Source organism: Enhydra lutris, unplaced genomic scaffold (assembly GCF_002288905.1).
Source record: "Enhydra lutris kenyoni isolate GAN:26980312 unplaced genomic scaffold, ASM228890v2 scaffoldscaffold1, whole genome shotgun sequence".
NCBI classification, from domain to species: Eukaryota; Metazoa; Chordata; class Mammalia; order Carnivora; family Mustelidae; genus Enhydra; species Enhydra lutris.
The window spans coordinates 4,208,749-4,234,053 of record NW_019154085.1 but is presented as its reverse complement, the minus strand read 5'-3'; the positions used below and the strand labels follow the sequence as shown (position 1 = coordinate 4,234,053).

Sequence of the window (25,305 nt, the reverse complement as noted above, 5' to 3'; positions counted from 1 at the left end):
GTGGAATGAAGCCAGGCACTCTCCCTTCCAGCCAGGGAAGCGAGGAGACATCCCCGGGAACCGCTGGCCGCTCTAGAATTCTCACGGAAAGCGACGTACAGTGCATGATGCAAAAGTACCAAAGCCCTCAGGTACAGCTCCTCGAGGCTAGAGGAAGAATAGCTTAAACTCTGCTTTTACCTAACACTTCTCAAACACTCAAAATATGATAAGGAGTCTCTGGAAAAAAAAAAACAAACAAACAAAACCTAACAAGGCCTTTTTTTTTTTACCCTCCACAAGTGGAAAATCCTTTTAAGCTCCTTGTGAGTAGAATCCAAGAACAGGTAAGGTCTTGGAGGCCAGTTCTTGTCTATTGGAGATAAGGAAGGCATCTTATTTTTCATCTCCAAGAAGTACTTTTGCACCTATGGTGGGTTTGAGAAAAAAAATGCTAGATGAGTAAAATATGCCTGAAAAGACACTGTTTTACATAAACCGGTATCAAACAGACCAGTCTGTAGTGGAATTTAGCAGTTTTAGTTGATAAAATGTTGTAACTCCTCTGGAAAATCTTTTTACTCTCTGTCTTGGCTGGGAAAATCAAAGCTCCACTAAGTGGTTAGGAGAAAAGAAGAGCGCTAACAGTAATACTAACTTTAACATTAACATGAATACTTACGCCAACTAACACTAGAAAGCTGCATGTTTAAGAGGTAGCCACTAGCCACATGTGGCTGCTGATATTTAAATCGTAAGTGATTAAAACTCCAGTTCATCCGTCATGTTCGTTACATTTCACGTTAGCCACACATGGCTAGAGCCCCCTCTCTGGTACCACGAGGACAGAGAACATTTTTTCACTGCAGAAAGTTCTATTGGGCAGCACACTGCTCTAGACTACCGGAGATGGGCCAGGCGCTGTCCGAGCTTTCTATTATCGCTCCATTTTACAGATGACAAAAGGAGGCTCACAGAAGTCATGCGCTCACGTCAAAATCTGTACGTGGCAGAGCAAGCCGGCTCCAGGGTCTGCACTCTCCACCACTCCATATGCTTGTGTGGAAGACAGAGGGGAATGCTGGAACCCGCCCGGGCTGAGTGGCACAGCCTGGCTCTCCTCCACCCTCCGCCCACTGCCTCATTTGCCACCCCCGCCCTGCAGCAGCTCGCGGCGCCTCAGCAGGACAAGATGTTGGCATTTCCCTCAAACCCCTATGTTGAAATCCTCACCCCCAATGGGACAGTAAGAGGAAATGGGACCTCGGAGAGGAAATTAGGTTATAAAGTCACAAGGGGTGGTGCTCCCGGGATTAGTGCCCTTTTCAAGCAGACCCAGGAAAGTGCTTGCTTCTCTTTGTCTCCTCCAGTGAGGAAACCAGGAAAAGGCCCTCACCAGAACCAGACCGTGCTGGCACTCTGACCCTGGGCTGCCCAGTCTCTAGAACTGTGAGAAATAAGTGTCTACTGTTTAAGTCACACGGTCTGTGGTATTTTCATTACAGCAGCTCAAACCAAGACACCTGACTTGCTTGGGTTCACCTTCCCCAGACTATGTTCTCTCTGTCAAAGAAGAAGAACATTAAAATAAAGTGGCAGAGGAGGAGGGAGAGGGACAAGCAGACTCCCCGCTGAGCAGAGAGCCCAATGCGGGGTCTTGATCCCATGACTCTTAAGACCATGGCCTGAGCTGAAGTCAGTTGCTTAACTGACTGAGCCATTCAGGCGCCACAGAAGAACAATTTATTAATTATTTTATTGATCAGATGCAGGCCACTGATAACTTTCTGACACAATTCTACCTGAATTTGGGAAGGAAATGATAAAAAAGTCACAATCTCTCAGTGTCACAGCGAGGATTTAATTGTTAGCAAACAAGTCACTTATTCCTGAGGTGATGCTATTAACTAATTAATCCAATAATGCTAATTAGCTAATAGAAAGTGTAAACTTACAATTCTCTGAAGCGTAAATTCATAAATTTTCTTTCCAGCATTGGCTCTGAAGAATTTCCTGTACTCCCTACGCACCTTTAGAAAGAAGCAGTGGAAAACAGAGGTTAATGCCCATACAACGACGTACCTCTATTAAAAATGAAAACAGGTGGAAGGAGTAAAATCTCTACGTGATTTTCTGGATATAGTCAAATAACTGAAACACTGAGACAGTGGATTTTAAATCAGAGAAAAAGAAATTAAGAGATGCAAAGTGATAATACCAGAATGTTTTGATGTTTTAAATCCTCTCAACTAGTTTTTAAAGAGCCTGATGATTTGATAAGAAATGCTCTACAGACAAAGCTGCACACTCATCACAAATCAAAATACATTTCAGAAAAAAAAAATTATCTAAGGTCATTTTCACTGAAGATTGCTCTTAAAAGGTAAAACAATGCCTGAAGAACTCTACTCAGTTTCCAAAAGCTCTGCTTAGTCCTGTCTTCGGTACTGCACACTGAGAACTAAATGTGCCCAAAAATAAGAATTTGAAAAACGGCTTATGAACCGACTATCTTCCACTTAATTGCATTAATTTTTCTCTAATCTCTGCTCCTGCCCAAGTTCCCACTAAGTACTGTCACAGCATATGGCACATCATATGACAGTTTAAGTTTCCCTATTTGTTCCTTGCTACACTGTCGTGTTCACTTGGCTTACTAACGTCCAGCAAATAAAATAACTAGGTGAGGTGTTTACCAAATAAATGAGTGATACAGTTAAGTCTTGAAACTAGGGGAAAATATTTAAAATATTTATTACTATCCAGCTGTAAATGAGAACATTAGATTTTGGCAAAACATTAGCCTATTTGAGTAATTCGGACACTATGTACCTTTGTCTTTTGTCTTTCATTTTCTGGGTTTAATTGCACATGTTCAAAATATTTCTACATTAGGGGCTATAACCTAGCCACCTACTAGCCAAATTCAGTTTGTAGAGAAATGTTTTATATGCTAATTTTTAAATTAAGAACGTGACACAGGAATTCAGACTGCAAAATTTCCTAAGCTCTAGCAACAGTGAGCCCGTTCCTACATAACAAGGCCTACATGGACCACAGGAGCTGTCGCTGCCTTTACGAGACAGGCCTGCTCCAAACTGCTCGAGGCCCTGACATTCCACATCCAGGTGGATACCTGCCCTCTGCGGCTTCCCTCACCTCCACGGCCTCCCCGGAACTTCGGGGCGGGTGAGTGCCAGACCCGTCCTCTACACTTGTGGATCACTAAGGTCTAACATGTTTCCGATCACCACGTGAGCAGTTCCTTTGTTCTGACTCCAGGTTACTGGTTATCTAGTTTCCCTTTAGCCAGGGAGCTGCTAGATTCAGAACGTTTCACACGTCAGACTGACGAAGTTAGAAGGGACAAGGAGAAGAAAAATGAAAGCTATTAACTGGCTCCAGGAATTTTAATAGCGTAGGAAAGCAGAGAAGGTAGAGTGAGATTCCATGTGAACACATCCAGAGATACGGTGGAAGTCCTACAACGTTTAGCTGAATGTCAGTGTAAATGAGTTCACTGTAACATGCGTTTTGATATTCACAGGAATGTTTCTCCTGAAGTATTCTCCGGAATCACGGCTATATACAGAGAAAGGCCTGGTGACGCCGTGCCGGCATACGGAGTCGGTTCCCCTTGTGGGCTCTGGCAGGCCTGAAAGGATCCACTGAGCTGTATCAATTCCACAAGAACTTAACCACTTAAAAAACAAAACTACTACTCTATCAACATCATTCTTTAAAAAAAAAAAGCACAAAATGATTACATTCTTGGACTTGAAAGTTCCATCTTATTTCATCACAATGGTAACATATTAAAATAGTTCTGTTCTATGGGAAACTGGTGGAAAAAAAGAGTTACCTCTAGAGGAACCCCAGTTACCTCCAACTCAAACCTACAATTCACCTACACACTGAATTTGATGTGCAGGTTGCTAATGGAAACCCCTAATATGAAAGTATTTCTGAAGCTATGTGCAGTTAGTTAAACCCAGAAAACTAAAGATGAGTGTGGTGTTGCTGGTAGAAATCATTACACAGAATAAAAATCCTGACTCAATGTTTTGTTCCTTCTTTTTATGAAAATCAGAATGCAAATTAGAATAAGTGAATAAAACGGGAAATAAGAGCCTTTAAAAAAAGTAGTTAGAACTTGTTCACAATTCTTGAAATAGAACATCTTACATTCTTGTTTAAGTTACTTCTTAATTACTTTAAAAATTACTTGATGAGTATTCAGTATCATCAAAAAGGTTAATTTACGAAGAGTTTATAGGCTCAACTTCTAGGGGAAAATGCAGATTATTCAAAAGCAGAATGTACAGATACTGCTAACGCTGTTTAGATTCGGAGCCAATGGTTTCCTGGATGGCATTTCCAATCTGCAGAAGATGAATTTTATACTATTACAGCAAAAATAATAAGGAGTAGTGTCAAAAAGGGGCCTAATTATCCCCCAAAGACAACCAGGATGGCGCCCCGTGGCAATGAGTTCTTGAATACAAGGAAGACACAATCTTTATTTACACTGCCTCAGAGCTGCTCTCAGGGTTTTCTGGGGCTCGGGTGTATTTGCTTACAGGCACTCTCTGAAATGAGCCCTGCCCTTAATTAAATGGCATTCGAACCTCAAGTTCTCTGTAACCTGAATGACCCACTGCCAGTCTTATTTGTCCGAATCCGTACTTTTATGCAAAATCCTTTGGGTTCTACGCTGAACAATGAGAATGGCAGTCACTTTGCAGAAAGCTCTGCTCTAGGAGCCGTCACTGGAGCCGAACAGGCGGACAGGGCCAACAGAGCCTGAGATCCCCCAGATGGCCACTGCAGGCCGTGGGTCAGCTTTCGGCTCCACTACTGTAACTGTGTCTCATGCATTAAAAACAAACAAACAAACAAACAAACAAACAACAACAAAAAAAAAAACACAAACTTCATCCTCATAAAGAGAACATTAAACAGAACTTGGATAACAAAGTGTCTTCTTAGATAAAATACGCTAGAGGGCTAACTACGACTTTAAACCGATTGTTTAAGGAAATAAGCCACAATAAAATCAGCAAATATTAGTGCACAGGTTTGTTCTCAAAAAGAAACGCAATTAGGCAAGATGACATTGTAAAAGACTGTGCAGACCGTAAGCAAGCGTATCGATTGTTTTCTCAGGGTTAGTAAGTGCTAGGCTCCATCGAGTTCACCGTGGGCAGAAAGAAGGGGTGGGGAAGTACCTTCAGTCCAAGCCAGTAAGCCCAAATGACAGCGACTGCATGCTTACGCCTAGCCTCCTCCTTCAAGCGTTTCAACTCCCTTCGAGCCTAGAACGTTTTAGATGGTAAATAAAAGAGATAGCCCAATGCAGACAGCACAAATGACCAGAAAAAGACACCCCACCAAACAGAAGAGCCAATTTATGAATGAGGATTTCAGAATAATAGAGGAATTGGGCATAATCATTTAAACCCAAAGAATCAGCACAAGGCCGGTGTAGTCCCCTTGATTTTTTAGTGCACAGAGCCTGTGTTCCAGAGGAAGGCGATCTGGGTGGTACCGAGGTTAGCTCACTTCTGCCCCCCTACTTCCATTTTTTTTCCCCTTCCTCCTTCCCTGTTCTCTCTCCTTCTTCCACTTCCCTCCCTCTCTTTCCCTTATCCAAGCCTTCAAACTGTGAGTGGCAGCTCATGCCTTCAGCAGATTTCCCTCTGCTGCCAGTACACGGGGCTGAGGAGCTATGAATTTCTGTGTTCATTCATTCGGATGTATAAAAGGACAGCTCTTGCGAACAACCGTTTGTAAAATGGAAGGAAGATGGGTTGTTTTCTCTGAAGTTCAAACAAAAAAATAAAACTCCAAATCCTTCCCCGTTAGAAAATCCGAAGTAGTCCTGATTGAAATTCAGTGTGAGCTCGAGGCCCTGAACAGTGAAATACACTGATGATAAAAGTGAACGACTTCTAGGTTTAAAAATCAATCTCAGGGGAGAGTCAGATTGGGGTGTTTTACTGTAAAAGATGAAACAGGCAGTGATTTTTCATTACACGGTAGTGCTGACTGGGAGATGAGCTCAGGCAGCGGGGAAAACCCAGGGATGAGTGTCGAAGCACCCCTCTGCCTCTCCTAGGACATTTCCCCTCACTTCCTAAAGGAACTCGTCTGTTCTGCACAGATTTTTCAAGGGAAAAACAAGTCTGGTGAGTGCTTTGGGCAAATTAGAATCTTCATACAGGCAAACACGGACTTTTCTCATTTTTCTCATAAGATGGGCTTCTAATGCTGACTAGGTACATTTAAAAACATAGGACTCTATTGATGTTTATGTTTCTAACTGGAATACACATTTTTAGCAGGGATGACCTTTGATTTTCTAAGTAACAAAAACATCTCAAAGCCTCGTCCCTTGGGGTATGTGAAATGTTCACAGAGCCCACGACTCTGCCTGGGGATTAGTGAGGGTATTTCAGGAGGCCTTTGTTTCTGAACACAAACAGCTGATGCTGAAATTCCTGGGATTCTTTGGGGGCAATTATAGCTAGCTTTGCATGAACACAGCTTTCTGTTAAATCACAAGTGATCATTCTTTCCACATACAATATTTCGCTTATAATCATCAATGGCCGTCTACAACACAATTTCATTCACGGATTAATATGTTTGAAGGCATGCAGTAAAGGCGGTCCTATTATCATCGTGTTGCGAAAGACCAACGGAAGCCCAAGCCTGAATATTCCCAACATGCTCCCCCACCCCCCTACCAAACAAAAACACCTCAGGAAAACTGTCCCTGTATGTTGTGGGGTTGGAGGGAGGGAAGGGGGAATGAGAAAAAAACAAAACTAAACATGCATGTTACTTGAGAGGTTTTTGTTTTTTTGTTTTTTAAAGAGCAGCTACACTAGTGCCTCATTAGCAAATCATTAGTCTCCCTGGCCTAGACATGCTTAGGGACCCTTGCGGGCACCATGGACACACCCGCATCCAGGTGTATTAGATCCGGCCGCTGGGACATGCACCAGGGCGAGCCCGTTAGCTGGAGTCGTTCGGCCCGACAGGCTAGAGATCCGACCTATGGCGGATTCTGGGACGGAGGAACAGGATGTGCGAGTCAAGTACCTTAGATCCAAGCCAGTAAGCCCAAATCACTGCAATAGCATGTTTATTCCTAGCCTCCTCCTTCAGCCGGCTCAGTTCCCTTCGCGCCTGTGATGCATTTGGAAAGGAGTTACAGAACAGTTTAAGGCAAGAAAGGTTACTGCTGGTTCCCAAAGGGGAAGGAGGAAGAAAGACATCGGCCACCATCGGTCACCGTCACGCAGTTAACACGAAAGCGTGTGCCGCCACCCCACACCACAATGTCAGAGACAGACAGGAGAAGGCGTGCTCAGTAGCTCAAGCCAGTGAAGCATTTCCGGCCCCCAAGAGAGGGTTCACAGCCCCTCTCGCTCCTCCCGACCCACTGCCTTCCCAGGGCGGCGTGCGGCCCACCTGGGTGCCGTGCCAGTAGGCCGCAATGGTGGTGGCCGCCTCCTCGCAGCGCTTCCGGTGCTTCAGCTCCCGCAGGATCTTCCGGGCCTAAGGGGAGGAACCCCCGGGAAGACAGAGTTAACAACAGCAATTCCCTAGTCACTGGGAACAACACCTCAAGAGCCAGTCATCGTATCCATTCTCAAGTGAAAACTCTAGAGCTTAAAGAGAGGAAGAGGAGAAACTCAGTGATTGGGCCTCCCTGGATGCGGTAAAGGTGGTAAATGAAGACGTTCTCGAGCTCGACGGCAGAGCCCCCGCTCAAAACCAGACGGCAGCTCCTGCGCCTTGACAGGTGACAGGAAGAAAACGTGAGCACAAGCAGCAGAAGCCCGCGCGTCAGATGGAGGGAACCGCTCTCAGAACGGGGTCTGAGATCTCCAATGAGCCATCAAAATGCATCCATCATTTTATTATTGTTCTGTAGACGGCGACTCTATCTCGTGCTTTTTATTCAAAAGAGATGTTCAAGATCTTGCTAAAATAATCTCACTGGTCCAAAACCAATGGCTTCTTCCTAGCAGTTGCCAGAAACGGACTTTGTGGGGGCCGGAGAGAACGTGGTTTGGAGGTGGACTCTGAAAGTCTCAAGTCTCTAGTCATGGCCCCATGGGGTCACAGAAGAACTGGTGGGAGGAACTTTCATTCCTCTGTGCGCTTGGATTTGTATTTTGGCATTTGCTGTGGGACAATGACCAAACTGTCCCACAGGCCTCCACAAAGGTCAGCAGATGCTATGGAGTCCTGGCCCAGGGCTCTACCCTCTGAAGGGGCTCTGGGCCTGGGAACCACCTTAAAACAGGCCCTCTGGACCCAGCTGACTCCACGAAATCTCCCAACAGGAAAGTGGTCAGGACAGGCCGTGGAGTATCTTTGACCTACAGCAGGGGTCAGTAAACTTTCTGTAGAAAGCCAGATGGTCAGTGTTTCTGGCTTCACAGGTTTTATGTTCTCTATCACAACTACTCAATTCTGACGTTACAGTGCTAAAGCAGCCACCCATGAGATGTAAATAAATAAGCAACGTTTCGTACCAATAAAACTTTGTTATGAACTTTGTATTTATATTTGTATTTATATTTATACGAAATTTGTACCCCATATAATTTTTAACAAGTCATGAGATGGTTCCTTTTTTGCTATTGTTTTAAACAATGCTTTAAAAATATAAAAGCCATTCTTTGCACAAAAACAGGCATAGGCTTGATTTGGTCCAAGGGCTGCAGTTTGCTGACCTCTGAACAAAGCTTGCAGGAAGGACCTGGAACTAGGTGATGGGTGCACTGTGCTCCCCATTAGAATGGCCAGGGCTTAAGATGTTTTGATCACTATGGGGCAGTCCACAAGACGGTCACCAGGAAGTTACGGAAGGAGCGGCTGGGGGCGCTGAGGTCCGGCAGGACACACAGGTGCAGAGGCAACAGTGTGAGCGACATCCCCCTGGGCTACACTTCCCTTGCAAACAAGGGCAAGAGGATACTGAAATCATGTACAGTATTATTTCAAGGACTTCCTGCTCAGAGAACAAAGCTCTTGAAAAGAGAGCCGGTTGGAAGGACGCAGCCAAGACATGGTCACAAGGGCCCCCGTGTCACCCATAATATTTATTCTTTCTATCTGACTGTTTACAGGGTAGGCAGGAGACGAGGAGCTCTCCCCTGCAGGGTGACCTTGAAGACATCATCCTTTATGAAGAACCTGAAAACCCCAAATAAACAAGGCGCATTTCTCTTAAACTTACCTTCCAACCGCGGATATAAGACTGAATTACCAAGGTAGAACTCTTGATCTGTTGATACTTCTTTTGTTGCTGTAGGATAAAGGGGAAAGATATTAGCGGCTCTATGTACATATCTGTAATACACACACCTGCAAGGACTGAGAAAGAGGACTTGCTCACTTAGTGCAATTAACCCTTTATCTCCATGTTTCTTCTGGGAACCAATATGTAAAGAAATCCAAATATCAAATGACCCAAAATAATTACAGTTAATCCAGAGAACGCTGTAAGGATGCTACATGTAATTTAGTGATCATCACTTTAACGGAACTGTGAAAACAGAAATGTGAATCTGACCCCGCTCCTGTACTCAGGGACGTGCTGCGGACACCAGTCAGCAACGTGAAAGAGAACGTCTCCTGGAAGAGTCGAGTGAGCACCAACCAGGTTCAGATACAGCCACGGCTGCCTCGGGTGGAGGGGCACAGCAAACCCAGTCAGCCTCCAGGAGGAAGGCCTCAGGTCAAATGCTGGCATGGCAGTCTCAGTGCCTGGAGGCCCTTTGTACTTCTAGGGCTGATGCCCCAGAGAGTGGAGGCCACTGGAATCCCACTGCTAGAAGCATGAGCTCTTCCCATATTTCATGCGGAATAGTCACTAGCACATGGGCATCTGGGGCAAAATTTCACAGCTTTACAATGTACTGACGTCATCCTGTGCCTCTTTCACTTTGGAAATGCGGGGGAGACATGCCCTTCAGCACTCTAGACTATATTTGGGAAGCTCAGAGGACACAGGGTGATCTTAACACATGAGCAGCAAAGCAAGAGAATGCCAGAGAAAACGACCTTGGATAAGTCACCACCTTCTCTGGGTCTCCGTTTCCTCATCTGTCAAATGAGGAGCTGGAAAACCTCCCAGATTCCTCACAGAGGAATATTCCGTGTTGCAGAACAAACTACACCCACCATCTCTGACCATCACTTCTGATATCTTCTTAGTACCTCACTGTTCTCTTCTGAAATTCCTAAATGGTTTGAAAATAACTCTATCTCACTTTAAAACTCATCTCATAAAAAAACAAACAAAAAACTCATCTAATAGATGCATTAAACAGAAAATGGATTTTAAAATAATCAGCAAATAATGCAAATAGGCATGGAGAAGATGTTTGAGTTATCTGGTTGAGGAAAAATACTGAGTCTAATCACTGGCTTGGATAACATGCAGCTAACTGGTGGAGGTATTTAGCTCAAATTCTGAAGCAGATGTAACAAAATTAATATTTTCTCTGAAAGTTAGGCTATCATTTGTTTTTATTCTTCAAATCAATAGTCCTTGTAGCTCTCACCATTGTGATTTAATGATACGTTAACGTGGTGGCTCTTTTCATCATCTGGAGATACAACAGCTCTAGACAGGGAGGAAAGGTGCTGATGGCACCCGCTCTTGGTTTGTTGCCTTGTTTCTTCTCAGCCTTCTGATGAAATGCCCCTTCCAGAGGCCTTCCTTGACCATGCTAGCTAAATTTATATCCTAACTCCCTGCTCTTCTTTATCTCAGTATTCTTGTTTCCTTCCTAGCACTGACTACAACCTGTAATTGTTCTGATTATTTACTTGTTTACACCCATATTAGCCTTGCTAGAGAGCAGCCCTAGGTCAGGAATGAGGCTGTTTTGTTCATGGTGCTCTCCCCAGAGCCCCGCAGAGCAGGTATTGCAAAAACATTGGTAGGATTCAAGATAGAGAGGAATTCACTACACTTCCAAACTTGGATTTTCTTAATGATCTCAAAATGAATGATAAAAACGGTCCTTGAGGACTGGCGATTTCTTGATCCTCCTTTCTCTGGCAAATACAAAATAGAGCATTATGAATCTGCAGAAATGCCATTCTGGCACATAACGTGCCATTGTTATGTGCACAGAAGAGAACCCACCACAGCTCAGGGTGGTGACAACTGTCCTCTGCGCCTCTGCAGAACACAAGGAATGCATCTACCATCGTGCTGGACAGGTTCATACGACCATACCCATACTAGTGGTCGTACCCATTCAACTAGAGGAAGCAATTTTAAAGATACTCTCTTAAAGACCAAGCAATTTTTTTTCCTTTGGCTTAATCATTTAAGTAGCTCCTTAATTCCTCAAACTTGGAGATATAATGCTAAGATGTAGGACATGAGACTAGGTCAGCAACGCTATGTCCTGGTTATACACTGCCTCCTAGTAAGACATTTCTGTAGGAGAAAAACAGAAAACCCTAAGGGAGATCTGATAGCAAATTCCATTCGTCTTCCAACTCACTCTCTAGAGCAAATGTGTAGAATGAGAAAACATTTGGGATTAGCGTTTTTATCTCTAAAATTCATTTGTGAGAATACAGCCTTCGTTGAAGCCAGCCTAAAGGCAACCTCCAGGCCGTCATCAAACATGTTACTCTTTCAGTGAGACATCTATAATCAAGTGAGAAAGAAAATCCCAAAAAGAAATTCCATGTCCATTAAGTAAACACACTTAATTTTTGAGTCTTTCCCCCTACTTAGTATACTAGCTATCTGAGGACTAAAGGAAACCCAACTCTCTCACCAAACCCAGAATTCTACTCAAACGAGGCATCAGTTTTCTGGAATGAAGCCATTTTCAGTGCGGCTACAATACATGGAGAACAGCCAATTACTCTAGAAGAGTGACCCTACCATCTAAAGAGAGTTAAATGACACAGCCCCTTCCAATCTGATGAGCAATTTCAAGATTTCAATCTCCCACGACAGGTAACTGTAGCAGTGGAAGGCAGTGTTGTGACACACTAAACCCGAGCTTTCAAGTTGTCCTGGGTGCAAATCTCATCTCTGCCACTTAGGGGCTGTGTGACCATGCGCAAGTTCCTTAACGACTTGTGCCTCAGTTTCCTTGTCTTTCACAAAGGCGCCACAAGAGCACTCGTCCCATGAGGTTGCTGGGGGAACCGAATACGTAAACATGACACATATAGTTAAGTACATAACAAACACTTGCAAACGAGCATCATTATTACAGATTGAAAGAGGTCGGAGGCTCTTACCGCGTATCTCCTGTACCAGGCGGCTATCACGATTTGGCTTTTCCTCATTAGCAGGAAGTGTGTGCGGCATTTCCACCCCCGATAAATTTTCTGAATGAGAGTGGCCAAGTCCTCAAGACGCTGCTTCCTCAGGTCTTCTAGTTTGAATAACTAATAAGAAACGATAGATGGATGTATCAAAAGTCTAACAAAACTTCATGACATGCATGAAAGACATCCCCAGGAGGAAAAAAGTCATGATGCTGAGTTAGACACATTGAGAAAAAAAACGAACAACTGTCTTAATTACAGATGAAAGGAACAATAACCCTAAGAAGACTGATTTTGACGAATTCATACAAGATCCACTATTTACAACAGGATGACGCAGAATTTATGACAAATCAGAGAAGGGCTGCACTGGAAGCCCCCGTTTACCTTCACGCTCTCATGGGGATACAACTACTGAGGGTACAGAGATGCTGACAATGATCCTCTCTTGAATAATTCAAACATTTTCCAGAGTCTCCAAATTTCCAAATTACCAAAGACACTGCTGCGTTAATTATACTTCACGCCAGTCTATATTCATTTATGAGAAACATTCCCTTGGAGTTCCTACGTAGAACTTTAAGTGTCCTTAAAAATGTTTTTGGGGCGCCTGGGTGGCTCAGTGGCTTAAGCCTCTGCCTTTGGCCCAGGTCATGATCTCAGGGTCCTGGGATCGAGCCCCGCATCGGGCACTCTGCTCAGCAGGGAGCCTGCTTCCCCCTCTCTCTCTGCCTGCCTCCCTGCCTACTTGTGATCTCTCTCTCTCTCTCAAATAAATAAATTAAAAAAAAATGTTTTTAATAGGAATGTTTACATGTACTTCAAATAGGGTTGTCTTTCCCAAAATTATTGCATAATTCAGCTATAGTAAATATAGACTGAACTATATTTAGACTATAATAAATATAGACTGAACTATAGAACCCAATTCCTATGAATTAGGGAGATTATATCACCATTCCTTTAATACTGTTGTACGATCTATCAGTTCAAAGATTCTGATGTTTCATTAAAAATACACACGTTCTTCTACTGCCCCCTACTCCGTCATCCTCCTGGATGTCCGCAGAAAGAACAAGAATGTGCTCTCCTGGCTGCATCTTGGTTGACGTAATGAAGTTAAATATCCTGTAAGGACTTGCCTATATGATTAAAAGTTCAGAGGGTCAAGCTTTTGGTTACATACTGTTCTTGGGTTCCGGATGAATATCTTTGATCTACCAAAGGAATATTCTTCCACAGGAATCTCTAATTCATTAAACAGAACCTCCACACCAGCCCTATAAAAATAAACAAAAACAGTGAGTTTTCTGAGTTACAAAAAGATGTTATCTTTAATCATGGTATTGGGTTCTCAGCAGCATAAAAAATAGCTTGATTTCCAAGTATAACTGCTCTTTCAGTAAGCAGGCTTTTGTCAAAGATTCTTCAGACTGAACTCCACAAATTAAACCAAATCCAGTAACGCTAAAAGAATAAATTTGGGTTCAGAACTATGTAGTCTAAGAAAATATGGTATTAAAGCCAGTATCTTGATTTCGTTAGCAGAGGCAATCTTTGTATCAAATATACCCATGACAAAGCACCAACCAGAACCAAGAGGGGTACGAGAAATTCACATCCAATTTGAACCCACTCAGTTAATTTTTGAAAATATTTTTAATATTGTGCTTGTGCCTCACCGCACAGGCAGAGCCCAAGAGATAATGCTAAAGGCCAGATCAATGGGGTGTAATGAAGCAGAGGTCATATGTGATGGGAGCAAGGCCTGAACTGGGCTCTGACTTCTCCAGCCTGGACCCCGCTTTCAACACCAATCTTTAATCAAACTTCAACCCACCAATTTATGAACTAGGTGCCAGGCAGGGAGTGAAGACATATTCTGTGTATTATATGGTAAATACGGACCATAATACGCTGGCAATTAGCAGCAGGAACAGCACCCAGATCCGACATTATCTGGGTATTGAACGGTGCCTCAGAGACCGTATCAGATATCTGGAGTTCATCTCCTTGTAATACAGGCTGAGCGTCTAACACTGTATCAATGCTCCTCTTCCAGGCCAGGTCCAGTGAGAATGTGGAGGCAATAGCAAGATGGTGAGAACAAATCCCTAGTTCCTGCAAAGGCCTGTAAAATGGACATGCTGGCCTTCCTGTGCTCATTAGGAGAGCCTCTACCACCCGTAGAGAAGGGCCAGCTTCTCCGACTGGCGAGAGCGGAAGCGCGAGCACCGGACAGCCAAAGCCTGCCTTGTCTTCTGCAGCAGCCCTCCAGCAGCATGGGAGTTCTCTCTGCAAGTGGAGAGCTCACAGGGGCTGCTCCGTGCAAAGGCCCTGCAGCAGTCTGGCGCTCTATCTGGGACTAGATGGCTGAGTACAATTCAGGGAAGATGGGATGAAAGCGGCCGGATCCGGACTCTGCCCGATTCTCCAGTCCAGCTGTATCAGCAATAACACTGACTCTGAGTCCTATCTGCTCCTGCATCTGTTTCTTTAGTTGGTGCAGACCCAGGCAAAGAGCAAGACCCACACCCCCACTCGCTGTCAGTCTCTGGGGTTAATTCCCCAGAGGAAAAAACCAGAAGCAGAGAGCAGTGATCTGAGGTGCCTCTAATCCTTCTATGATTCTACACAAATATACTTAGCGATTACAAATCCCTTCATACGAACTCGTCACAGCATATCTTTAAAATTTTTTTAAAAGTCCAAGTTACAAATGTGGATCTGATAAGCCCTGTTTGGAACTTACAATCGAGGCCTCTATAATCAATCAAGCATTAGCACAAAATGGTACCCTGATGGAAGAGGGCCCAACACGGAGGATGCATCCGACTTGCTAGAGAATTCTGTTCTACTAACAGCATGTGAGGAAAATAGCATGGGATTTGCATGCTTTAAAACTTCATTATTAAATGTGATCAATGAATTTCTTACCTTGCCGGTCCTTTCCAGTGAGGCCATGTTTGTTTACAAAGCATTTTGTATCTTTCTAGGCACGGTTCATAGGCCTGCCTGAAGGCGTAGCCTGCCCTTCTCACTCGGACGTTCTCTAAAAGACCCAGGTACCTGATCTGATGACATACCAGAGCCTCGCTGAAGATGTGTGCTGCTTTTTTATCATTTGGTTTGATGCACCTAAAAAATTAGAGATTTTAGGTTTTGAACTCTCTTGTGGATAGATCTCTGTTTTACAAAGTAGAGTATATAATTATTTAATAATAATTATTTATTCTTCTTGGGAAACCTAGTCACATCTTTTGAAATTATTTTAAACCATTTTACAGAAACCTGAAAATGAATATGACACACGTGTCAGTTAAGAAAGAATATACTAATGCATCCAATAAAAACATGGATGAATATCACTGACATTTTGTTGTTTGAAGTAAGTCTGACATAAAAGTACATATTTTTAAATTCCATTTATATGAAGTTCAAGAAAAACAAATCTATGCTTAGAAATTGGTATTGCTGTTACCTCTGGGGAGAGGTACACATGGGTACGCATGGACAGAGAAGGGGCACAAAGGAACCTTCGGGGATGATGGAAATGTTTTATATCTTGGTCTGGATGGGGTTGCACAGGTGTATACATACATAAAACTTCAACAAGCTATACAAAATTAAGATTCACATACTCTCCTGTACTGTACGAAATAACTCAATGAAACTATTAAAGACACTGCTGTCTCCGTATTGCCCTGTATCTCCCTCCTTTCTACCAGGACGGTTTGCTGCCCAAGGAACGACTACATTTCCCAGCCTCCTTTGCAAATAGGTGTGGCCATGTGATCAGAAGTCTGGCCACTAGGATCACAACAGAATTAATATATGGTACTTCTCAGTGTGTCCCTTAAAAAGAAGGGACTTGTACTCCCCTTGTTCTTCTCCTACTAACTGCTGGCTGGTAATGTAGAGCCATAGTAGAAAGCCATCCTTGACAATATGGATGACGGGAAAACCTGGGAACCACAGAGCCACAAAACAGGAGAAGATGCTGGATTGGCCCTGAAGCCCTTATACTCAGAAGTTACATAAGAAATAGGTAAGTCTTGTGGAAGCCATTGTTATGTCTGGATCTTAGGGGTGCAATCTCTGTATCTTAATTAATACACTGTTAAACATTTATGGTTAAATCTGCCTACCTACAAGTATTAAATAAGTCCTACACACATGTAATATATGAACAATTAAGTCTTACCTAGTTTGACTGGTGTTTTTATGGTTCTCCTTTTACATTTACAAAAATAATGCCTACCCTTTGGCTTAAAAATAGACAACTGGATCAGTGGGTCAGCCTAGTGAGTTGAGACCTGGACATTTACACATGTGTTCAACTGATTTTCAATAAAGGCATCGAGATAACTGAATAAAAAAGAGATCTTTTTTCTTTTTAATATATGGTGCCAGAGCAACAGGATATCTACATGGAAAAATATGGACCTTAATACGAAATCTGAAACTACAAAGACTTTAGAAAAAAATATAATATATTCACAAGGGGAATGAAGGAACATTCTGAAGTAATAGAATGTTCCTTAGTTGACCGGGGCTGGGGGTTGTCAAGTGAATAAAATGGTGAAAAAATAACTGAGCTGTTCACCTAGGATATGCACATATCACATCATATAAATTGTTATTAAATGAAAACTTTTTACAAGTCCACTTAATTGGGAATAACAAAAGCAACTGACCACAGAGAGTTTCCTGGGTTTTTTTTTCTTTCTTTTTTGAAGGTGGATCTTTACCTACTGTATGTTCCAACCTGACCGCAACCAAACCAGGGGCTTTGACTGTTTACGTTTGTTACTAATGTAAACATTAAGTGAACAAACCACAAAAAAATGTTCTTCCCACAAGGCTCCTCACAACTGCATTTCCAAAGACAGTTATGGAAGTGATGTGTGGGTGTGTGTGCGCTATAGGAAACCGGACCTGTTAGACACACATCCCCTGTTATCTAGTTCACCAAATACACACACTGAAAACTCCAATCCTCCTTGGTCTTTACTGAATCTTGAGATCTAAGGAGCCTGGAAACAGGGAAAAAAGACCAGATGCTTCTGAAGGAATTTTTTCTGTTGCTTTGAAAAATTTTAGATTGTTTTGGGAGTCATTCCTTTCTCCAAATCTGTAAGTCTCACAGAAAGATATATTATCTAACACCAAAGTTGTCACTAAAGCCCCACTTGCTTTAATGCTGTGCTCTAAGTTGATGTAACAAGATGAGTCCCATAGAAGAGTTTTCTGTAAAACCTTTACCAGAAAAATGCTTACGTTTCTGAACATGTCATGAAACAAAGATAGAAAAAGTGAAAAACCCTACGTGCCCACAATGCAACTTCACGCCCCCACTCTGTTTTAAAATTCCTTGCTTGAAGGGGTGGGAGGGGCACTGGAGTATTTTTAAGCAAACCCAAGAGACCACATTATCCAACGGGAAGAACTTGGGTTATTCTCCATGGGGGCTATACTCAGATTTAGGCCAAGAGGGAAATGGTCTTCCTTGAACGGACCTTCCCAATGAACCTGTCAAAGAATTTCATGTGCCAGAAATACCTAATGTAGTTGGGGTTCTTGGTCTGGAGGTTTTTCATCAGTGTGGCCACAGACGCCTTGAACTGAGAGCCTGCTGTGGGAGGCCTTTTCAGGTTGATCTTGGCGGGGTTCCCTTCAGGGAACAAAGACTTGATGAGGGTGTGGCCGGCCTTCCACATGGCTTGGGACAGGTCTCGATAGAGAAGATCATTGTTCTTGTCAACAAATCCTTCCACCTGGTACAGCACCTGTGAGCAGCACACGAAACAGCTGATGCATCACACAACCACTGGAAATAGTCCACGACTATCCACAACGCAGCCTCTTCTTTCTCCATCAAGCCACCCCCCCACCCCGCACAGCAGTCACAATCCTAATACGGAATTAGCCTTCAAGTTTAAATTCCATCTGTCTAAATCACAGAAGAGTTCAAAATAAATTCTATTATGCTTCAGGATTTGCAAGAATAAATTCCAAAAATACTATCATAATATTTTCAAAGGATTTTAGGCTTTTTTGGTGTTGGAGCACATTTTTGAGGTTTTACTTTTCTTTCTTTTTTTTTTTTTTAGTTCACAGGTGCCCATTCTAGTCTGCTGAAAAGAAGACAGAAGAAAACAGAGATGGCACTGATATTTTCAGACGTCATAAGCGGGCAGATAAACTGACCAGAAAAGAATCTTTTAATAACATAAGCTAAGAAAAAAAAATATAGAAGTACCAAGTTTCAACTTTTTGAAATTAACAGAAATTTAGATATTATATACTTAATTTTTACTAAATATATAATTAAGAATGTCTTTCTCTTTGGCATTTGCAACCTTATGTAAAAGTATCAACTGATACTCTTTGATGACTCTAAAAATCAAGCTATTGTCAAAACTGGTTTTATCTTTATAGATCTCAGGTGACAAAAAATTAATTTCCTCAAATATTAAGCAAATTAATAAGTATTTTTTTTTAAAAGTAGGTATTTTCCCCACTGTTGTTCCAAAATCTCAATCTAAGAATTCAGTTTTTGCTAAGTGATCTGTGCTTGTAAAACCTTACTGTCAGTCTTTAGTGACTCCTGATTTTTACTAGCAAATCTCCTTTTATTTGTGTCAACAGATCTATTTTTATAGGATAACGGAGAGCCTGGAAACAATAAAATTGATTTTTAAGATACATTCGCACTCTTTCATTAAGTGCACTGGGTTTCCCTTTCAGCTCTCAGGTAGGATTTGGCTCAGCGTGATCCAGATTCCATTTCTATTGGACAATTACTGATTCTGTGATTTCGGCAACTCATCCTCACAAGTTGGCCCTGGTCCAAACACCACCCCTGAGGCACGGCCTCCTCAAGGGCAGGACTGCAGGCCCGCTGGGTGCCCGCGGCTTCCCCGCACCTTGCCAGCGTAGTGCTGAATTCTGAAACAGCTGTGGGGCAGGGATGTGTCGTTGAGAAACCTGGAGCTCTTGCTCATCCTGCTCTCAAAGTGCTGGTGGGTGGCGCAGACTTGGTTGAGTTTCTCCAAGAAGGTCTCGTCGGTGACGGTGCCAGGTCTCAGGCACTCCTCATCCAGCATGGCCAGGATCCCGTTTGTGTTCTGAGAGAAAGGAAGTACAAAGGGTTTCCTTCCTTCCTCACTGTATTGTTTAAATAATTATTCCCAATTACACTGTCAAACACAATTAACTTAGTCACCAGAAAATTCTGCTCGGTAACAACAAAAAGCAGAGAATCAAAACCAGTCACAAAAAGCCACAGAAGCCAACCCCCTTCCGCAGCCCCAGGTGTGCATGCCTGCTGGGGGGTTGGAGGGGTCGCTGTCAGTCTCCCTCTCCCACTCTGCCCCCCACAGAATGGGACTTGGAAGTCACCTCAGCTACCTCGGCGGGCTGATGACTGAAATTCACACTGTTCAAAAAAGGCATATCAGACCTCATATTCCAAACACACTCAAACCCAAATCTAAACGTAAGAAACCAAATGTGACAATGCAATGTCTATGACATGTGGTCATAAATCACAAAGCACAGTCTTCTAAGGCTGTTACTGGATTCATAGCTTGAGAAGGAAATTGGTTTCAGATGTTTTCAGATTGTTCCTGTGTTCAAAATACAGTTTATTTTCTAGCATTAAAAAAAAAAAAAAAAAAAAAAAGATGTGATTTGGAATCAAGGCGATCGAGCTGTTTCAAGAGTATCTGTTTAGAATAAAATTCTTCCACATAAAATTTCGAAACGAATGTTGAACACAAGTGAGAATTTGTTGTGTTTTCAGACCCTCTAATCATATTTATCCCAAGAGCAGTCAGCCCAGCTAAACTGAATAAAAAATCCGGAATCTTCTACTTTGCTAAATTAAGCCTGCTGTTCCCCGGATGGCCCCTATGGGGCCCATACGTCTCCATTCCAAAGAGAACAATCCACTCTACGGACTACCAACCCCACCCACTTCCACCAGGCCAAAGCTCCCGGTTCCTCTCCCCTTCTCCTCACAAGGCCGTGACCTCCTCTGACCAGCATTTGCTCATTCCACACAAAACCCCAGGGGAAGTGCGGACTCAGGAATCAAGTGTGTTCACGACAGCCCCAGAGTAAACATCATTGTTAGGTAATGCTGGAAGGAAACACTTCCTTTACGTACCCAGGCTCCTACGTGAACCTGAGTTTCTTCAGTCATGTATGCAAGGGGATTTGGGGCTGAGATCATCTAGTTAAATGAAGTGTATTACCATGGTTCTCTCTGTTTTTCCTTCTTGAAGGGAAACAATTAAGTTCAATGTTATATTTATAAAGGAAAAAGAAGTCGGGACTGCTCAAAGTTAAAGTTCTCATAGCAAATTACTTTAGTCACAAACTACAAGGAAAAAATTTTCAGTAAATTCACTGATTTTTTCTGCATATTAGATTAGAGTTTTGAATTGTTTTAGGTGGAATGTTAGCATTCACCTTCCAACATTGTTCAAATATTTCAAAACAAAGCTTATTTATTAATAGAAAAAGTTATACTTCAGAATATTCGATTTAATGTTCTATTTAACTCAAGGTGCAGTTTCAGGAATATCTTAAGAACTGAGGGAAGAGACACCAGCTGCTTACATCATGTCCGAAAGGTCTTGTTACAGATGAACAGAAAGTGACTTGCCGGACACATAGAGCCTGTGATTCTATTTCAGCACTAACTAACACTACCACTGACAGCTAAAAAGACTGTAGGACAATAAAGTCTACTCATTGTTTAAAATAAGTTTCAATAATTTTGGTATCGAGGCCAAGAGTGTGAGTAATCTTAAACATTAAAAAAGGGCTTCCAGGTTTTCACATACAAATCAATCTTCCTGCAACCAATTCAATTTATAATAAACTACAGACTACTATGTAAAAACAAAATATTTAGTAACCTTTTGGAATCTAAGATTTATCTAGTAATTTTTCATACTTTAAGCCTTTTCACATATATACAGATGTAGCTGGTCACCTGAAAATACCCATTGCCCTTGGCAAGCTGCAAAGTCACACACACACACACACACACACACACACACACACACACACACATCCCCAAAGCTGGGTCTATGCTGGAGCCACTTCTGGGGTCCCACTTAGCTCAGCTCCCTTTACCTCCTTATCTTAACTCTAAGAACATGTTTTTTGTTATCTTAACCTGAAGAACGTGTAACAGGAAGAGCATGTCCCTTTATCCTCTTTTACCTTAACTTGAAGAGCATGTTTGTTGTTCTTTATTTACTTATTTTAAAAATGTTTTCTAGCTTTACTAAGATACAAATGACATAGAACACTATGGAATTTTAAAGTATACAAGGCAATAATTTGATACACTTGTATATTGCAAAATGATTACTGCCATACACAACCCTAGTCAACACCTCTACCATGTCACACGGTTACCACTTCTTTTTGCGATGAGAACATTTAAGACCTATTCTCCTATTTTCAAATATATAATACGGCATTGTTAACTGAAATCACCAAGCTATACATTAGATCTCTAGAACTTCTCATCTTGTAACTACCCTTTGATTGACCTCTCCCCATCCCCCACCCCAAACCCCTAGCAACCACCATTCTATTGTTTCTTTGGCTTTTTTAGCTTCCACATATAAGTGATATCATGAGGCATTTGTCTTTCTCTGCCTAACTTATTTCACTTAGCGTAATGCCCTCAAGGTCCATCTGTTTTGTCACCAATGGCAGGATTTCCTTCTTTCTCATGGCTGAATAATATCCCATTGTATATATACACCACATCTTCTTTATCCATTCATCCAAGACGGACAGTTAGGTTGTTTCCATATCTTGCATATTGTGACTAATGCTGCAATTAACATGGGAGTAAAGATATCTTTCCAAGATCCTGATTCTGTTTCCTTTGCATACATACACCCAGAAGTGGAACTGCTGGATAACACAACAGTTCTGTTTTTAATTTTTTGAGGAATCTCCATGCTGCTTTCTATTATGGCTGCACTAATTTACACTCCCACCAATCATGCACAAAGGTTCCTTTTCCTCCGCATGCTCACCGATAATTCTCTTTCTGATAGTAACCACTGAACAGTGTATTAGGAGGTTACTGGAATTTTAGAAATGAAATGGGTATCTGCTTTGGCAAAGACGTTTCTTCGGAGCCTCTGCTGACCAGGGCTCATACTCCCAGGAGCCACAGGCTGGATCTAGGCCCCTGGCGCGCAGCGAGAACAGTGTGGCCGAGGGCATGGCATCTGAATGCCCAGCATGGGCTCTGTGATACGGCCACGGGCTGAGCACCAGAACCCCCAGCCAAGTATCGTCCAGCTGTCTATGTGTGTGCTGGAGAATGGTGTCTGGTCTCTGATGGCTACAATACGGTCTCCAGAACTCTGCAGTTCAGTAACAAAAAGTGTCAAAATAGTGGAAATGCTATAGCCTAACATTGAAGGCTGTGAGACCTTTTTAAGTGGGAAATTATTATTAAGCAATTTTTTAGGAAATTATACCCAATACTCACATTTTCTATGAGATCGCAAATGATAGCATTATTGAAGTAGTCAATGTGTGTCCATTCTATGCCCTGAGAGACAAAAGAGAACAAATCAGATTCTGTATGATGAGACCATATGCCACCACCTATAAAACAGCCACTGCGCCATTCCACACGCTTCACGTCCTCTCTGAGTATTTCCTTTATAAAAATCAGTGCTGCGACATGTCCTCTTCCGGTTCTCAAATCTTCCTTGACTTCAGCGGTCTACCACTGACATGATGTGACTGAAGTGCGTGCCCTTGACCTGCTCTGAGACTGCCTCCCATTCCACTCTCTGTCTGTGGCAATTTCCCATGCACTTCGTTGGTCCCGTGCCAAACATTTACTCAACAGGCCTTTGGGTCAATATTACTTTGTGTATATTTACAATGTTTATAAGGAAGTAAGTCAGAACTTGATCCCAGGAATCCAAGGCCCACATTTTTTCTGTTCTTAATTTGAAATCACAAGGAAAAAAATAAATTTTAGAGTCAAGCCCATGTTGCAGGGCAGTTGACTATTTCAAGTGTAAAAATATCCCAGTGGTAAGACAAAATATTTCCAACGTAAAGAAAGACACGAAAACTGACCCACTGCCTCTGATGCTAGTTACAAAGCCCAATCATTCTGCATCTACTTACACACTGCCCTTAAGTGTAAACATTTATTTTCTTCCAAGGGGAATTTAATTCATACGGCAAGCTAAGGATCTTCCTATATAGTCTTAGATGTGTTTTAAACAATCTGTACCAACTGTTTTAAGTTACAGATCAAAGTTTGGGCAATCTCTTTATGATGAAAAGACAGGAAGAGAATGAATCCGGCTTTTAGGATGTTTACGTTAAAAAAGGAGCCAGCCAAGTGTGAAATGTTTCTAAAGCATGGTGATCATTCTAAAAGGACGATGAAGTATTTATGATTTAGCTTTTGAGTACACGGGTTATTTTATTAAGACACTGAGGATAACAATCACATTAGAAAATTCTGTACTGAAGCTAAATAAATAAATAAATAAAACAGGAGTTGGTGCCTTCAATGATTTATAATAACACTATAGAAAATGAAGAAAAATAGATAATACCATTATTAAAATATTAAAGCAAATGAAACAAAAATCTAATATAGAAACAACACAATAATTCCTCCCTTTCTCTGAAATAACTTTATACTTAAAGAAACAGTATTTAAAAAATGAAAGGGTAAAAACCACATATGGTTTTATAATTAAGGACGAAACTTTATAAACATTACTTGCGATTATTTTCAAATTACATTAAGTGAGATAATCCGTACAAAACACTAGTACAACACCTGGCAATTTAGTAAGGACTCAACAAATATTACCTGTTTTTATTATAAAATTTAAAAAATCAATGCTTTTTAAGATTGAACAAAGTCTTCAAATACTTTCAAATTTATACAGAGTGACACTAACTTTTTGGGTGTGCCGTTCTCCTACGTTTGGGCAAAAGCATGGTGTCCTGTAAACACCACAGCCAGCCTCCAAACCCCCCATGCTGCCCCAGCGCGGTCCTACTTTCTTCACGGCTCCCGCCCCTGGGCCACGACCGATTCCTGTCTCTGCCGCCTGCTTCTTCTCGAACAATGTGCCATGGAACGCCATAGTGTGCAGACTCGTGGACCGGCTCTCTCCAGTCAGCACGCTGCGTCTGGGAGTCCTTCATGTTACTGTGCTTACCAACTGCTTGCTCCTTTTTTCTTCTTGGACGGTGGACTATTTTATCCTTTTCTTTCATTTGTAATATGTTTTATTCTGGAGTAACCAAGATTAATACTCTTCAGATAAGCCCTTGAGCAAGTATTTATTGGTTTAAAAAGAAAAACTTCTTTCGAGTATAGCTGAAACAGTGTCACGTTCTCAGGGGTACAGCGCAGTGATTCAACTTCTCCGAACCGTACGCTGTGCCCACAAGGGCAGCTCCCGTCTGTCACCACGCGACACACTTACTGTCCCACTGACGGGATTCCCTGTGCCACACTCTCCACTCCTGCGACCGGCTCGTTCCATAACCGGAAGCCTGTAGCTCTCATTCTCCTTCACCCGTTTGCCCATTCTCCAGCTCGCGTCTCTCCGGTGACCATCAGTCTGTTCCCTGTGTTTATGGGTCTGATTCTGCCTTTTGTGTATTCATCTTGTTTTGTGTTTTAGATTCCACATGAGTGAAATCACATGATATTAGTCTTGCTCAGTCGGCCTTATTTCACTTCGCGTAAAGCCCTCTAGGTCTAACCACGTTGTTGCAAATGGCAACTGTTCCTTTCTAACCGCTGAGCAGTGGTATGGACATACCACTGCTGCTGGCTCGTTCTTCTGATGCATTTTCTTTTTTTCAACATGCTATTATTTTACATCATCGCATTACTATCTACTAAGACTCAAGCCAGTCAATGGATACTTACTGAGAACCTACTATGTGCCA

At 42.3% G+C, this 25,305-nt stretch overlaps 1 protein-coding gene across 4 annotated transcripts in view; it reads right to left on the bottom strand.

Annotated features, from left to right (window-relative positions):
* Positions 1-25,305, bottom strand: part of LOC111160816 (myosin IB) — a 190,377-nt gene that overhangs the window by 12,536 nt on the left and 152,536 nt on the right. For 2 of the 4 annotated variants that reach the window (XM_022524212.1, XM_022524286.1), the window contains exons 15-26: positions 22,850-22,912; positions 19,242-19,442; positions 17,875-18,101; positions 15,250-15,450; positions 13,499-13,592; positions 12,283-12,432; positions 9,239-9,307; positions 7,459-7,545; positions 7,087-7,173; positions 5,208-5,294; positions 1,935-2,009; positions 273-407 (exon numbers count right to left, since the gene is read on the bottom strand). In XM_022524212.1, the coding sequence (XP_022379920.1) occupies positions 273-407; positions 1,935-2,009; positions 5,208-5,294; positions 7,087-7,173; positions 7,459-7,545; positions 9,239-9,307; positions 12,283-12,432; positions 13,499-13,592; positions 15,250-15,450; positions 17,875-18,101; positions 19,242-19,442; positions 22,850-22,912 (1,476 nt within the window). The remainder of the gene's footprint in view (positions 1-272; positions 408-1,934; positions 2,010-5,207; positions 5,295-7,086; positions 7,174-7,458; positions 7,546-9,238; positions 9,308-12,282; positions 12,433-13,498; positions 13,593-15,249; positions 15,451-17,874; positions 18,102-19,241; positions 19,443-22,849; positions 22,913-25,305) is intronic. The other 2 variants (XM_022524341.1, XM_022524416.1) reach the window with 2 other exon arrangements.